The sequence below is a fragment of the Theobroma cacao genome, chromosome 8, assembly GCF_053813885.1.
Source record: "Theobroma cacao isolate CCN51 chromosome 8, ASM5381388v1, whole genome shotgun sequence".
NCBI classification, from domain to species: domain Eukaryota; kingdom Viridiplantae; phylum Streptophyta; class Magnoliopsida; order Malvales; family Malvaceae; genus Theobroma; species Theobroma cacao.
The window spans coordinates 6412527-6429786 of NC_142646.1; the positions used below are offsets into that span (position 1 = coordinate 6412527).

At 33.6% G+C, this 17260-nt stretch overlaps 2 protein-coding genes across 2 annotated transcripts; one reads left to right on the top strand and one right to left on the bottom strand.

Annotated features, from left to right (window-relative positions):
* Window positions 1–2244: 2244 nt before the first annotated feature.
* LOC18592322 (Adenine nucleotide alpha hydrolases-like superfamily protein) lies at window positions 2245–4411 on the top strand. Its single transcript, XM_007018979.3, has 3 exons — window positions 2245–3210; window positions 3772–3893; window positions 4011–4411. The coding sequence occupies exons 1-3, from the start codon at window positions 2815–2817 to the stop codon at window positions 4159–4161; spliced, it is 669 nt and encodes a 222-aa protein (XP_007019041.1). The 5' UTR covers window positions 2245–2814; the 3' UTR covers window positions 4162–4411.
* Window positions 4412–4654: 243 nt separating this feature from the next.
* Window positions 4655–8667, bottom strand: LOC18592323 (EamA-like transporter family protein). Its single transcript, XM_007018981.3, has 5 exons — window positions 8233–8667; window positions 6780–7029; window positions 6464–6671; window positions 5372–5603; window positions 4655–5111 (listed from the first exon to the last, which is right to left on the bottom strand). The coding sequence occupies exons 1-5, from the start codon at window positions 8341–8343 to the stop codon at window positions 4878–4880; spliced, it is 1035 nt and encodes a 344-aa protein (XP_007019043.3). The 5' UTR covers window positions 8344–8667; the 3' UTR covers window positions 4655–4877.
* Window positions 8668–17260: the final 8593 nt, after the last annotated feature.

Genomic DNA, 17260 nt, shown 5'->3' on the forward strand with positions numbered 1-17260 from the left:
GAAGTAGGAACTGAGCAAAGAGAAACCCAATTTACGAGGCCGCCCCCCCCCCCCCCCCCCTTTCTGACATTTCCCTTCATTTAATTAGTTAATTATTTACTTTTCTATAATATAATAAATTAATTACTTTATACTAAATAGTATAAAATAATTGAAAAATATTGACGTAATTATAGGCCGTGCGTCAGAGCAGGATTCTTTACTGTTGACTGACGTCTGAAACTCTGAATGATAAGCCAAAAGAAATTAAAAAAAAAAAAGAAAAGCAAAAGCTTTTCCTTTTAGGTTAAAAAAAAAATCCTACGTATTACTACCGGTTCAAACTTCATTAACTGTTTTGTATGTAGCCCTGGGTCACCCTCACCTAAGAAAGTGATGGGTTTTTTTTTATTTATTAAATATGTCTTTCTGTCTGATATCAGAATATATTTCATATTTTCTTTACCTGAAATTTTTCATGAGATCGACGTAAATTTGTATTAAGATAAATTGAATTTCGAATTTGTACCCATAACTCAAGTTTAATCAAAATACAACATATGAGTATTTAGTTAATTAATTAATATATAATCTTTTTATTTAAAAAATAAAATTTAAATATTTTCTCTCTCAATTATAAAGAAAAATCAAGATGCAGCATGATAGAGAGTGAAATCATTTCGGTGACGGGGTGGTAACAACTATTTTTTAATTTTTATTTATTATTATCATATATATAATTTAATTATTTTTTAATTAGTTTTAATGTAAAATTTTAAAGTCGTTATTGATACAAGAGATTTTTTTAACAGTAAAAATAATAAAAATTTAGAGTGAGAATTTTTATTTTTTATAGGAAAATTAAAACTCGAGATTCCAAGTTTCAATCTCTCTTTATACTTTTTATATATTTTCCAAAAAAAATCAGAATTAATCCAGTAAGACGAAATCATATTTTTAAAATGAATAATGAGGTCATTTTGCTCCCTTTTACCCTTGGTAATAAATGGGGAAACCGTTTTCCAGTATTGGGGGTGCCTGCAAGCTGTGAAGCACCAGCAATTAAGCTCATCGTGTTCATGGTCGTACCCAAAAAATACGAAAGAAACAAAAAATCATTATGGCCTAAGTTCTAATCATGTTAAAATAATCTTCTTGTGTTTATAAACCCACCATTAATTATTTACATACGACACGGTGCTGTATAAAAATAATCTTTTTTTTATTACGTTAAATCTTATTTGCCCATTTTAAATTTTAAATTCAAAATTTTAAAATTGGATTATCAAATCTTTAGTCATTGATTATCAACACCCTGAGTATTTGTTAGTTGTTAATCTAATCATTGATTTTGTTATTTAATAGGAAGATTATTCATGTTTGAGATACATATTTCTATATCGTTATGAAAATTGTTCAACAAATAATAATAATAAAAAATTTAAAAAATTAAATAAAATATAACAAAAATTGAATACATATGATGTCGTATTCCCATCCCTCTCCTTCGAAAGTTAGGTTTTCGCATTTTGATTCTGACATGACATTTCTTTAATGAGAATCTAAATCTCCATGCATGTGCCTTTCTTGTTCTTATTAAAACAGAACAAAAAAAATAAAAATAAAAATAAAAAAAACAAGCCGCTTCTTTATTGGATAGAGACTTTCCCTCCATCGTACGGGGAGCCATGCATGATTTTTCTCAAAAACAGAAACCAAAATCTTGATTAACCCAAAGATTAATATAAAATAAATCCATTAATTTTACAATTATTTTTGTTAATCTTGGAGAGGTGGTGGATTATTAACGTAAATGAGTATGAAGCTAATTTATTACAAAGTTAAGAGAACGTAAAGCAAGTAATTATGAGTTAGATAATAGGTAGCCATCGTTGGAAACGTTAGAACCGACCAAGGGAGACCGGACTGTTGGGGCATCGGCCATAAAGGAGAAAGGTGTCCATAACTCCGTCTGTGGTCACCTTGAAAAAGAGTTGGCAAAACATAAATGGCATGTTGCAACTAAATTACAAGTGGAAAGTGGTCTCGAGGAACTCTACCCCGAGGAAGGAAAAAAGAAAAGAAAGGACCATGTGCCTTTCTTCGCTGGCATGAAAAACACTCTTCATCATAGGCATGGGCAAATTCATTAAATTTCTTTGCAATAATTGAAAATGTATGACCACATATATATATATATATATAAAATTCATTTTCCTTTTATATTATTATCAGAAACAAAGGTGTTGAGAGGAAAGAAAGAAATTAAAAATATGTTGTAGTAGAAAAAGAATCTGAAACAATAGATGGAAATGGTAAGGTATTGGCATTTGGCAGTAGAAAAGAAAAAAGAATCCTCTCTTTCATCATGACGAGAACCTGACTATTGCAATTGTTTTTACGAAGGGCTTCTCTAGTGAAAAGCCACAGAATAGCAAGGGATTCCCGTGACTTTAACCTGCAACAAAGATAAATTATCATGGTTTTGCATCATCACTGCTGCCTCCCCTTTCCACCACTTTAACTCCTCCGTTCTGCCATCCATCACTCTTTTTTGTCTCTCTCTCTTGTATTTCTTTTTCTTTTTTAGTTTTCAGTTCATTTTGGGACTCTGTCGGCTCTGTTACGCTCAGTCTTCTCTCAATATTAAAGCCCCACGACTTTCCAGAAACCCCCCCACCAAAGGCCCCAACTTCACCCTCAATCTCTTTCTTTTCTCCCTGTTTGTGTTGCTACTGGCCTGCTGTTTGTAGTCCGGGAGTCTTTCTCTTAATTACTAGTTAGTGTACTTAAGAGTCTTGCCAGCCAATTTTGGCTAATTTAAGTGACAGAAAAATGCCTACTTCAGCTTCATTTTTGAGGCAGCTTAGTGGAAAAGAAGCTTGGAAATCCACATCCTGGAGGTGGGGAGGGAACAGCAGATATAACAACGTCGGTGGGAATAGTTCTGGTAGGTTTGAGACAAGCTTAACTCAGATGGAAGGGCTTAACATGTATGGCAACGGTGTCGATAATGGCTTGGTGATAAGGAAGAGAGTGATGGTTGTAGTGGATCAAAGCTCACATTGTAAGCATGCAATGATGTGGGCTCTTACTCATGTAGCTAACAAGGGTGATTTGCTTACTTTACTTCATGTTATTTCTCCTAGCCAAAAGAGTTCCGAGTCTTCATCTTGTTCTCCTTACCTTGCTAACTCTCTTGGGTCACTCTGCAAGGCTTGTAAACCCGAGGTAACGTAGATAGCTCTGAAGTTTGTTACTCTGTCAAGTTTCTATCTTCTGGAAAAACATAAAATCTGTCATGTTTGTGTTTTTGATCGATGGAACCAATATGTTAGGAGTGAAGAGTTAAGAGCGGGAGAAAAACTTGAGTTGATCTTCCTTTTCTTCCCTTTCAGTACCTTTTCGGTGAGAGGCCATTTTCAAATTGTTCTTTGGTTTTTAGTTATTTTTCTTCTTTAAACATTTCTCTGTTACTTGCATGTTTAAACGGTGAAGGGAGCTTTTCTATGCCCCCCAGTTTGCCTTCTCTTTATTTTTTTTGCAGAACCGACAGCAGGAAAGTATGGCAGGAAGAGAGGGGAGGGGAGGGGTGGGGAATTTTTCAGATGCTTTGTTTTCTTTAGTTTCCTTTTTCTGTCTTTGTTTTTCCTTGGGTTGTGTGAGAGATGCTATAGATCATGTTCTTTAATATAGGTTTATCGTTCACCTTCTTAGTCTTATATGAAATAATTAGTACAAGTATGTTCCTTGTTTGGTATTTAACTTGGTTTTCATGGGAGCAATACTCAGGTTGAAGTGGAAGCACTGGTTATCCAAGGGCCTAAGCTGGCGACAGTGATGAGCCAAGTGAAGAAGCTAGAGGTTTCCGTGCTGGTACTGGGTCAGAAAAGGCCATCTCCGTTCTTAAACTGGTGGGTCCTTTAGTCCTTAACCTTCCCACAAGTACACATTTTCCATCATTCATTCAGATCTCAGAACCAATCTCACCCTTTATTATCTTGCGAACTGTTTGATGGTTGCTTTTGCAGTCTCTGCGGGACCAGCAGCTCTGAGGAGTTTGTGGAGCAATGCATCAAGGGTGCAGATTGCTTAACCATAGGGGTTAGGAAGCAGAGCAAAGGCGTCGGTGGATACCTTATCAGCACTAGGTGGCAGAAGAATTTCTGGCTCCTGGCTTAGTTCTAGTTAATTTTATATGGACTGTTATTAACTAAATATATAAATATATATGATTCCTAGTTAGACACCCCAGGATAGCGTATAAAATAACTCTAATAATAGTATTAGCTTCTGATCTAGGCTTCACCTTATGTATAACTACTACTGACTAGATTTTGCTTTGTACTCTTCATCTTTGCCATAAAAAAACGAACTCCTCGTGCCTATGTCTTGCTCTAATGAAATTGAGGTTATTGCCCTTCCAAAATAAGTTTCTTTTCTTCTTCACCTACTGCTCTTTTGCATTGGTTGCCTCTATTTCTGGGGGTTTATTTTCCAAATTCAATTGCAAGGATAAATTTTCAATGCAGGAGTAATCTTTTAATTAAGGTGTCTAATGAAGTTAAAATTTAAGATAATAACAATATATATACCACCTTGTCCCTAAAGCTAGGGAAAACAGAGGATGGTATCAGCCATAGCCGGTAGGTCGAAAATAGAAATTTCCAATTGGTTTCATGTACTCAACATTTAGAGGCAATTTAATAAATAAAGAGATGTAAGAAACCTCATAAATTTCTGTTTTTGAGACAAGAATATATGTTAAAAACTTTCCAACTAATGAGTAATCTAATGTAAATTTCGCATAAAGTGATGGCGCATCCTGTCCAAACTATGCCATTTCTTTGTATCATCCCTCCTCCAAAAGCCAAGAACCGCAGGCATTACAAACGTAATTAGACCTTATCATCTAACTTATCATTATTTACAAGGGGAAGCAGTTCCATCCTGTTCCTTGGCGTGCGAGGTGTCCGGGGTGTTCGCGGCGTTCCAGGAGGCTGTTGGGAAAGAATGTGTCGGACATACCCATAAAATGTACATCCAGCAAGTGTAATACCACAGCCTACGGCATTTAGAGCCGAAATTGGGTTTCGGAATATCAGCCATGAAACCAATACAGCAAGTGCTACCTGTATAGGAAAAACATTTTATGTATCAAAATGATAAACAGGCAACTGCAAAATTCTCAGATATGGAAAAAAAAGAGAGCAACATTCAGGGGATGAATTTTGCATGGAATTTGTAACAGAAAAATAAATTATAGAACAAGTAATTATATTTAGGGTTTGATTCATAGTAAAACATAAACACTTGCACACCACAATTAATGCAAGCAATAATGATAGAAAGAATAGTAGAACTGAGTCAGAACATAAAAGGGATCCATTACCTTAAGGTTCCCAGCAACATTGAATGTGACAGCAGTAGTTGAGTGAATCACGTAAAAAATGGAGAAGTTAAGACAGAAGGCCAGCACTCCCGAGCTGAAAATAATGATTAGGGCTGCCCAGGGAGAGGGGTGGGTCTCAAACCAATCCATAACCCCATTACCTTCAAGTAACAGTGCTGGTACTCCCAAGATCATGGTTGCAAAAGGTGCCATGTAGTAGACAGTGTTTATGCTATTCGAGTATGCACCAAAAAGTAAAGTGAAACAATATCAGAAAACTTGTGAATTAATATGTTAGACCAAAACCTTCTCCATAGGGATAGAGCCAAGCAGCCAAAATATTTTCAAAGATAAATAAATAAATAAATAACCAACAATAGCTTTGCTCATTTAGCCTCAGTTGCTCAAGAAAAAAGAACAAGCAAACTAAAGGTCTTTACATAATATTAATGAAATCACATACTTCAACATCAGCTAGGAATGTAATGAACTCTTATAATGTTACAACAAGCAGTCATCAAATAAAAGCTGGCCAGAAAAAAACAAGGCTGGAATTATAATCAGCCTTTATCCTCAAAATGGAAGGAAGCCCTTGTATCTCACATCGAAACTGGGCTCTGTTAATTGACTAGAACTAGTCTATGATGAAGAATGTCCATGTAATTAGATGATTTTATGTTGCTGCCTCACATGTCCAATACCTAGCTTAAATAACAGTTTTCTGCGTTTTACTAGAGAGTGAGAAATTACTGGCAGTAATTGTTCTTCACCTACACATTTCCTGGGTAATAGAGGAAGACTGAGGGTTGTGTCAACCAGAAGTCCGCCAGTCAAAGGAAACCTTCCCCAAAAGTAAGAATCTAGGCTATTGGAGGTTGTGATGGCCAAAGTAATGCCAGTCATTCCGTTCGTATACAGAAATTAACTAAATTTTTGTGTTGAAAGAGATATTGTATGGCTGTCACAAACCAGTTTATAGTACATTGAATATGTGCTTAGCTTCAACACGGTTGTCTTATATCTTAACCTTTTCCAAAATATCAAAGATGGCCAGAAGGAAAAACAAAACAATAACAAAAATAACAGCATTACCTGTCAAACTTATATCCATGCAGCAAAGATTCTGCAAGGATAGTCTTTGTAGAAGTAGCTAAACATCCAAATAAGGCAGCAAAAAAACCTAACATATTAAAACTAAGTTCTGTAATAGATGTGAGCAGTATTCCTCCAACAATAGGAACCAAAGAGGCCCAGATTCGCCAGTCAAAGTACTTTCTCCATACCAACCACTGTAAAACAACTGCAAAAATTTACAGAGATCAGATTTGATGATAATATTTGGTCATGAGTTATATCAAGATAAGGGACACAAAAGATGATAATTAGGCATATAAGTTCTAAATCTCACCTGTGGTTGCAGGAGTGAATGACTTTATTGTCTGCATAAAAGAAACTGGGATGTAGCGTAAACTGATGTTTCCCAACACTATGTTGATACAGAACACAAAAGACATGGGAAATATCCGTTTCCAACGATCTTCAGGATCAACCACTATTAGAGGTTTAAGCTTTAGCACTTTGATTATCAGATATGCTCCAATTGATGAGCATATAAAGTGAACACATGATACTGATAGAGGAAATTTGAAATCCAACTTCTGTGGGAAAAAATAACTGTGTCATATCTCAGACCTTAGACTATATTCCAATCTAAGATACCAAATATCCCAATCTAACAATTGTATGAATATTATACCTTATTATGTCCTCTAGAGAAAAATATGAAAGAAAAACTTTAGAGAGAAATAAACTCATGGCAGGTGTTCATTGGACTGAAGAGCAACCAAAAGGGTCATATGCACCCAGCTATGCCCACATTAAAGTTAAAAAAAATGTAAAAGGGGAAATATTTTGATAGTTAGCATTAAATCAGGAAAGAAGCACAGTTAGAAGGTGTTTTTAAGCACCTGAAACTTTAGAACAGAGGTGAAACATTTCAAATGAATTGAAAGAGCAGAACCAAATCACTAGCATGTTCCAAGATTCCATTAAACCATTCAAAATTTTGGCTAATTCTTTAAGCAGACATATGTACTTGTCAAGCCACAATTTAAAGGTTCATGTTTAATTTCACAACATGCTAAACAGCCACCCTAACTTTTTCCCACCTCTCATCAACGTGTACTACACAAACAAATTAAACATTATGATACTAATGTATGAGGAATCATACATATAATTAAGAGATACTTATATTCCTAGATCTGTTACTTATGTAGATAAAACTGAAAATTGCAGCCACATTCCTCTAACAGGAACAAAATTGACGGCCTACCCATGACTCCTGTATCTTTCTTATAAGATGCATATTTAAGTCCATAATCAGGCTGTTACTCTAGATTACGATACCCAATTAAATAATAAAAAAGGTGATAAAAAGGAAAAGAACCAACACAATTTCTCTTAAATAATTGACCAGCTAAATTGTACCAGTTAAACCTAGTAGCTTCTTCAAATATAAAATTTTTATAATATTGTATTGTTTAATAAATTATTGAGCTTAGTGATAGCCCACATGAGAACTCCAATTTTCAATTTTCAATTTGCAAAAAGAAAAAGCAACAAAAAAAAAAAAGAAACAGAAAATTATAGTCTAGCATGCATTACCAAGAATCAATCAACAAACTCCAGCCAACTTTTCACTGATACTAAATCGAGGAAGGAAAAACAAAAGGCATCAAAATCAAAAGTTTATAAAACGGGAAAACAGAATTCCATACAAAGGAAATAATTAGATCAAAATATAAGAAAATTAAGTTAAACCCAAGTGTCAAAATCAATAAAGAAAATTACAAACAAACCTGAAAGATCCATTTGTTAATGATAATCACAGTGACATTAAAGCCCCACCACTGGAGAATTGCAAGAAGAGATCTGAAAACACTCCACTGCAACAACATCCCGTCCTCCATTTCACCCCCCTCCCTCTCTCTCTCTCAACAAAAACCCCACAATTCCCAAAAACCCAGATCACCAAATTCAAAACCCGGAACCAAAAGCCAAGCAAAAATGGAAAAAGAACAAAAACCCACCTCACAAATCTTGTTTTTAGGGTATTGAAGTGGTAGCTTAGTTATATAAATAGAAAGAGAGAGAAAGAGAGAAAAAGAGAAACCTAAAGAAAATGTGAGGGAGGGTGTAACGGTGGAGGCAGGCCTTCTTCCATGTGATTATCTCTCTCTCTCTTTCTAAATCTGTAGGGTTTGAATTTTAAACGTATCTCGTCTGGCCATGGAAATTATGTTTATGTTTATGTTTATTGTTTTTTTTAATATTTGAGGTGGGGTCCCCTTTTACAAGAAAGTTCCTACGAAATGGGGGAGATCGCAGCCGCTCAATGTATATACTTTTTATTGATTTTTGACGTTGACTAGAATCTCTTACCTTCGGATTGTGTCTAATCATAGAATTGGTCTCACTTTGGAGAATTAAAGCATTTTTGTTTTCTGGTTTCTATCTAGTTTTAGGAGTTGTAATAAAGTGGAGATAATTACGGGGGGAATATAATAGTAAATAAAGTTTTTCTTTTTCTTTAATGTGCATTGAAATTTCTAAATATAACTGTCCTGTATTTAGGACAAAACTTTATGGCTTTGATTATTGGTATCTGAGGTAAATGTTTATTTCCCACTTTAGTCTCTTTCTTTCTTTTTTTCATTTTCCTATTAAAATAACAATAATTGATGTATATATCATTGTTAAAATTTAAATCATAATCCAATTTAATTTAATTCAAAATACTTGATAATAAAGAAGCTGATTAGCTCAAATTTAATTGAGACAACTATGGTTCCATCAAACCATGACAAAGAAAGTTTAGGGTATTAAATATATCAACCTTCGGTGTTGAAATAACTCGTGATGATAAAGGGTGTTGTGTGTTGTTTCTAACCTTCGAGCCTTGGTCTGTAGAGTTACAGGCTATATACAGTCAGAGTTTTGAGGGTGACAAAATGAAATTAAAATAAGACAAGCCGCCTCCATTTCCTTGGATGGTCAAAAATTAACCAAACCAATTGAACCATGACAGTAAGCACATAATAATATGCTAAAAAGATCCTTTCCCTCAAGGTCCCTACTCGATCCTGGTTGATTTTTCTTGTTCATTTTCGTAGTCTCGACTCCTGTGCTGTTTTCTTCTTGTATGGCCCATGTTTAACAAATTTCAAAATGAAACTATGAAACAGTTAAAGGAAGAAAATTACTTTTCCATGTTTCAGTAAGCAAGAAGGGACATGGGCCATGGCCATGCGTTTCCAGGATTGGATTGCCACCAAATAAGGTTTGATTGGAGAGGTAGAGACAACGATCAGAAGTCATGCATTGAGGAGACCAGCAACGTTTTGTATCTCTGTATGTCCCCAATAAGATAGCTTAGTTAGAAAACGTTTGATCAAGGCAACTACCAAAGCAAAATGTGAGTGAGTAGAGGAGAAGTTATTCAATTACTTGGGGGCAAATTGGAGCACATGGATCAACTGTTTAGATCATTGACCAAGAGAAGTATACATTCCTGTAATAGAAGTTTTCCAGGCTCACAAGGGTGGTCTCTTCCACTTTGCATCAAACAAAATAAAAGTTTTTTGGTCATAAAAATTTGGGCATATAGGTTACTCTAATTTCAATAATAGGATACAAATGTTCAGAATAATTATTTATTTCATTGTATAGTGTTAGATAAATCATTAATAAGTTAGATAAACGAACCTATCAATTGAGTCAACGTGCCATTAGTATAATAAAATTGAAATTTGAAATTAAGCATATTAGAATTTTACCAAAACAAAAAACCTACATGGTTATACTAATTATTGTGAAATTAACATAATGTCAGTATATCACAACAATCTTCCTCCAAATTGGTCATGAATATGCTAGAATCAGCACCAGCCCTCCCAACCAAAGTGTTAGGGTTGGCCTTCAATTGTTGAGAAAAAACATAAAGGAGACCCCAAAGCAATGGATGAAAAGGAAAACCCAATCTTATTTATTAGAGTACTAACCATATGAAGTACTAGACATGTAAAAATTCAGTTCAGTAATTAAGAAAAGAAGAGGAAATTGAGCTGTTAGGCCACCTGCATTTGAATGTTAAAAGTAAGGTGCTACCACAACTAACAAATGTGCAAGTCGTGGCAAAAGGTACTTTCAAGAAGGGAAGGCACTAATCATCCCATACCTAATTTTGCAGGCTGAATTCATTAAAAGTTGCCCCACTTCACGTGTAAATTCTTAGGAGCTGCATATTCTCCTATGAAACGTGGGCTTGAAGTTGAAATGAAGGATTGAGGGTCCTGTTCCTATATATTATTGATCAAGACTCCCAAATATTGAAAAGGAACTTTGGCAACTCGAGTGAACGATTCAATCCTCGGCTTTCTTCTTAACGTACACGTCCTAGTGCTATTCAAAAATCAATGTGAAGCAGCAAATTAAGCGCGTATGTGTGTAAGAATGAGGAGAAAGTTGACTGCATTGGGAAATATGGACGATTACCAAACATTTCACACATCACAATCCACTGGATTGAGAAAAAGAATAAACAAACAATTGACTAAAAGCAATCAACTATGTCGTATATTTATGACCAATTCACCGTTTCGAGCACTCAACAACCAAACCACTCGCTCGATATATGGATATTTATGATGTATGTCTTTTAATTAGGAATGTTAACGGGTCGGGTATTTTATAATTTTAAGATACACGAATTTTAATCTTATAAAAAATTAATTATCTTAATCTTAATAACTACTAGAATAATTTTAAAATTACTATCCTAACCCTAACCCTATTACATTTTTACTATCCTATAATTACCTTAATCCATTTAAAAACTCCATTAAATTAAAAAATTATTAAAATCTTCTTCCTAGATAATCTAGTAATATTTTTATTTATATAGATTAATGTCATCACATTAATAATGTAACTAACTATATTTTTAATATTTTTGTCAACATTTAACAAAAAAAACTGTTGGTCAAGATAGTATAAACTTTGGTTGTCTTCTTTCTTTACCTGAATTCGGATAACAGTTACCCTAAGAGTGATACTCGAACTCCATTCGGGTAGTGAAATCACTACCCAAACTCTATTCAAACCCATTTATTAAATACCCTAATTCAACTTAATAGAATCAAATACTCACGAATATTCCATAATAAGGTACCCTATGACATCCTTATTAATGGCTAATGCTCAAAGGCTTTTTTTTTAAGTCATGTCTGAAAGTACTTTTGCTCTCTCTTTTATTTATATATATATATATGTAAGAGAAAAGGTAGTTGCTTTAAGCCTTCAACTTAGTACGAATGACGAGAAAATAGATGTCTGTGATCGCTGGAAACTGTGAAAGCCTATGCAGAGGATAGCATCCTAGGCTTCTATTGTTGGCACATAACATCAGTCATCCACTACTAAACTTGGATGGAAAATTTCCACTGTATTATAAAGAGGAGGTTGATCGATACAAAGGGAAAATGGCTAAACATCACAGTCAGGTGGATTGAAGTCTTGAATTTATTCTCTAAAATTCAAAAGAGATAACACCTAATTTCATCTGCACCAAGAACCTCCGATTATTCATTCAAAGACTATATATGTTGGTATGGAAATTGACTACCATTTTTGTTTTATAGCAAGATATCAAAATCAGAGGGCATTACTCTTTGCCCAACCCTTCAGTGCCGTCGGATCTCCATGGTCATGCAGTTCATCAATGCCCTCTATGGCTTGGAGAAGATCTTAGCAGTTCAAGTTTGTGATCTTGAATGCGTTGATGTTAAGTTTTCCAGCTTGAGTTTAACTTAGTTCCCAACTAGAAAAATATGTTTAGTTCCTTAATTTATAGCTTCAGTGTTAACATACGGATAACAGTTAGCTTACAAAGGCGATTGAGCATTCAATTAAACTGTCGACAGTATATCTAGGGAAACAAACATTGATATTAATTGTTTTGTGTTGAAAAGAATTGTCTCCACCAAATTTGATAAAAGGTAAGGGCTAAGGTCTTGATTTTAAGCTCAATATGTTTGTTTTCAATCGCTCCACAAAATTATATGAGGATGACTAAATCTGTAAATGGGTTCTTTTGGTAGAAAATCTAGGTGAGATATTGAATGAACATTGAGCCAAAGTGCAAGAACTACGTACCGCTTGCATGCAAAAACAAGTTGAAAGTTATACATATTCTAAGTGCATGTTTGGTTTAACTTTTTTTCAATTTATCTACCTCTTAAAAGCAAAAGTCAAGCCAAACATGATCTGTTGATAAGCTTTTAAAAAAAAATAAAATTTTTTAGAATAAAATTTTTAAAAAAAGAGCTTAAAAAAAAGCTGAGAAGCTTTTTCTTCTCTTCTTTTAAAAACACATAATTTTCAGAAATCTCACCCTCCTCTTCTTCTTTTTGCAAATTATTATTCTTCAACGTAAATAACGATTTCTCTCTTCTTTATCTCTCTCTATAAAAACAAATAAAAAAACAGAAACCCTAATAACAAAATATAAAAATCTAATTTTTTTTTATTTGACAAAGATTAAGAGAAAAAAAATCTAAAATTCAACACTGCATTCATACTATTTAAAGATTTTCTCTCTTTTTCACTAAAAAAGATTTTAATATATATTAAATACATCGTTTCCTCTTTTCTCTTATTTTTTGGGAATTAAAGCATATGGTTCGATTGCGTGGTAGATCAACAAAAATCTAATACTATTACTACTATACAAGTTTGAAAGTTATTTCTTTTTTTAATTGATTTCTTCGATTTTAACATATGAAATTATATATAAACTTGAAGTATAACATTATAGCTTATTAGGTGATTGAAGATGGCATGAATACCCTTTATGATAATTTTAACCGAAATTAGAGCTTACATAATTTATTTTGTTAAACAGTTTACCAAACAGTTTTAACTTAATTCTAAAAGCTATTATTTTTCATAAGAACTTAATAATAGCTTTTAAATTAAAAAAAACTAGGTCAAACAGACTAAATGTCTTCTAGTCCAATTAAAAGGAAATACCGTAAAGGTTATCTTTCATTGATGGTGTAAGCTAATTAAGAATCATTGGGTTTTGATTTTGTAATTGGAAGGGGGACATAATGCTAGTAATTAAAAACCTTAATGAAATGTTAACATTCGAACGCATTGCATGTGGTTGTCGATTGAACCGGTTTTGATTTTGAATATCTAATGCACAATTTTCTTAATTTAGAGACAAATAGAAAAACTTCTATGAAATAATAAAATACATTATGTTTTTTTTAGGGTTATACGGATTTAGATAGTAAAATCTAAACTTGAAACTTGATCTTATATGTTTATATTGATGATTGGATGGATTTGACATGAGACAAATGTTCTCTTATTCCTTTAAAAGACAACAATAATGCTCTTTAAAAAGACTAAAGGGTCAACGTAGACAAATCTATTAGCTAAATAATGTGAATAAATAAGCTCAAGAGAATAAACAGAAAAGAATGAGACAGAAAAGAAGGAAAGTCAGCCCATTTAAACCCCATTTTAAGTGATGGCCGGCCATAAGGGAGAACAAGAGAGAAAATAGAGAGGAAAGGAAGAAAAAAAAAGAAAAACCAAAGAGAAACAAGAAAATTCAAAGGGGAATTCGCGTTTTTCGCCCGTTTACGCGTCTAACGATAAGATTTTTTTACTTTAGCTTGATTTCTACCTTTCCTATGCCTTTATTTCCATTAAGAATGCTTGATGAGAGAGATAAAAAAGTGAAACCAAGGGCTGGCCGAAATTCTAGGGGAGAGAATTTGAAATTTTTAGGTTTTGATTTTTAGTTAAATTGGTAGTTTTAGTTAGTTAAATGTGTATAGAAATTAAATTGGGCAAGAAAGTATAAAATTTTCACAATACCACCCTTGGCTGAATATGCGTTGATGTACAATGATGATGAACTGATTTTTATTCTAAGAGAAATGAAGAGAAAATGATGAAAAATGGTTAAATGTGATAGAAAAACAAAGTGAAAATTTTATCGAGTTAATGTCCCATTTTTGACCGAATTTTTCAAGAAGAAAAGTGAGCTGATTTTGGTGATTTTAGAAGGTTATTGGCTGATATTTAATGGTTAGAAATGTTGGAGAGAAAATGGGACAATTTAGAGCTAAAATGGAAGGCGTTAGCAATTTATCGGGTAAAGTGTCAAAAATAGGTTAATACCGCGTTTAAGCCGTTTTAGGCTATTGCATTTCATACCATGCATTAGTATAGGATTTAAGTCAATTATATAGTGATTTAGAATCAATGTGGTGAATTGTGTAAATTTTGTAATGTGTTTAAGAGGAGAGCCTTCAAGTAAAGGCAAGGAAGTAATACCCAACGAACAGTGATCGGGGCACCTAAAAATCAGTTAATTTGTACAAACGGTGAGTAAACCTATTATTATTGTAAATTATTTAGAGTTTATTTTTAAATGCTCTTTATGTATTTATGAAATGAAAACGAGATTAAAAAGGGATTTTTGATGTTTTAGAAATAAATGTGACAAATAAAAATATATTGTGTTGATTATGAAATTGAGTAATTGGAGGCTGCCAATTATTTTGAAATATATATTTTCCCATGAGTGGCTTATGAAATATGAGTATATGTGGCTATATTTGATAAATTGCATTAGAAATTTATGTAAGCTGTTTTTACTATACAGGCTGGGTAAATAAATAAAAGTCACGTTATACTGTCGAAATTTTATTAAAATTGGTAGGTTTAGTCACTGCAGTGATGGGTTTCCGTGGATTGCCTATTAGAGGGGCACGGTAAATCCGGTTTCATAGTTACTCCGGTTGTAAAGGCGAGGAGGGTAACTCCCGGGGTAGTGTTAGAGTTTACTTCACGTCGAACCCTCACGTGAATGTGTAACTCAGTCAACGTCAAGGAACGGCTTGTTTTCAAAACTAGAATATGTTTAACATGTAAATATCTTAACAACCTTGGCGGACTCGGTTAAATGCCTCGGTCAAGGTATCCCCGAAGACTAGATTTTGGCTTGAGCCATTTAATAAAGGTTATAAGCTTTGACAACTGTTTTGGTAAATTACAAATGTTTTATGGTTTAAGAAAGAAATTGAAAACCTTATGAAATGGTTTGTGATTTGTTGTTTAAACTTGCCTCCATTTTACTCGTCTTTAGATATTTATGATAATATCTGTTTACTCATTGGGATTGCAAAATCTCACCCACCTCATTTCCAAACATTTCAAGCCTGTGGTAGCTTGTAGATATTCGATTTTGTCGAGGATTCCAGTTGACCCCTCTATCCCACAGACAGTAGGTTACTATCACCAATACTAGGTGTATTTATGGGCCACTTGTCATTGTAATTATTATTGTACATTATAACTTTGTAAATTATTGTATTTATGAATTTATTTTATTCTCACGCTACAAAAATTATTTATGTATAGTTCTATAAAAATTGTTTTATAAGAAAATGAAATATATTATCAAATATTTTTATTTAGTTTAATTAGCCAACTTTTCACTCTAAATGAATGATTTAGATTACAAAAATTTATTTTTAATTGACATTAGATATTTTTCTACCATACGTTGTATCTTTATCAGGTTTAAAAATTTTTTGGTAAAAATGACCAAAATACCCTTATGTAGCGAAAATTTTATTTTGATTGTTTTCGATCTAAAATAATTTATATTTTCTTAAAACTCGATATTTAACAACGATTGCTCATAGGAAAGGCAAGAGACTGATTCGTTAGTCTTGCGGGATTCCGATTGACATTTCGAATAATGAGTGTCAATAGGGACGTTGCGGCGGTTGTCATGGGCCCGAGGGAGGTTCCGATTCGTGACATGAACCAAGTTCTTACCAAGATGAAATAAATCATTCTCATTGGAAAGAAGCCATGAATGTTGAACTTAAAGCTTTGGAAGATAATATGACATGGAGTATAGTTCCATTGCTTCCAAATTCTCATGCAATTGGATGCAAGTGGGTGTATAAAGTGAAATTGAAGGCAAATGGAGACATAGAGAGATACAAGGCTCGGTTGGTAGCAAAAGGCTATAACCAAGTTGAAGGTTTTGATTTTCAAGAGACCTATAGCCCAGTAGCCAAGCAGACATCAGTAAGAGTCTTCTTTGCTGTTGCAACAATGTGTAATTGGACATTATCTCAACTTGATGTCAATAATGCATTCTTGAATGGAGACCTAGAAGAAGAAGTATACATGGAGTTGCCACAAGGATATGACATCAAGGGGGAGTATCCAGCTAAAGGCAAAATGGTTTGTAGACTCCATAAGTCCATATACGGATTGAAGCAGGCATCCAGACAATGGAATGCCAAAACTTACAGCTTTCGTTTTAATATATGGATTTAAACAGTCTATGTCAGATTATTCATTATTCACAATGAAGAAGGAATATGGGAGTTTTACTGCTTTATTGGTTTATGTTGATGACATCATAGTTGGAAGCACATCCACCAAGGCATCAGATGATGTAAAACAGTATCTGAAATCACAATTCAAATTGAAGGATCTAAGAAATGTTAAATACTTTTTAGGCCTTAAGATTGATCAGTCAGCTAAGGGAATATCCATTTGCCAAAGAAAGTATATACTTGATCTCTTAGAAGAACAAGGATTACTTGGATGCAAACCAATGTCAACGCTTATTGACTATAATCATAAGTTAAGTAAGGCTGAAAAGAAGGAGCAGTTATTTAATCCCACAAGTTACAGACAGCTAGTTGGGAAACTTTTATACTTGACATTCACCAAACCAGAGATCTCATATGCAGTTCAAGTCCTTTCACAGTTCATGGATAA

Bases quoted from the DNA above. Each gene is read 5' to 3' on its own strand.
- LOC18592322 (XM_007018979.3), top strand. From the start codon at position 2,815: ATGCCTACTTCAGCTTCATTTTTGAGGCAGCTTAGTGGAAAAGAAGCT. The intron at 3,211-3,771 runs GTAACGTAGATA...AGCAATACTCAG, and splicing joins GCAAGGCTTGTAAACCCGAG to GTTGAAGTGGAAGCACTGGT. The intron at 3,894-4,010 runs GTGGGTCCTTTA...TTGCTTTTGCAG, and splicing joins CCATCTCCGTTCTTAAACTG to TCTCTGCGGGACCAGCAGCT.
- LOC18592323 (XM_007018981.3), bottom strand. From the start codon at position 8,343: ATGGAGGACGGGATGTTGTTGCAGTGGAGTGTTTTCAGATCTCTTCTT. The intron at 6,672-6,779 runs GTGAGATTTAGA...AAATTTTTGCAG, and splicing joins ATTCACTCCTGCAACCACAG to TTGTTTTACAGTGGTTGGTA. The intron at 5,112-5,371 runs GTAATGGATCCC...TTTCCTATACAG, and splicing joins ATGTTGCTGGGAACCTTAAG to GTAGCACTTGCTGTATTGGT.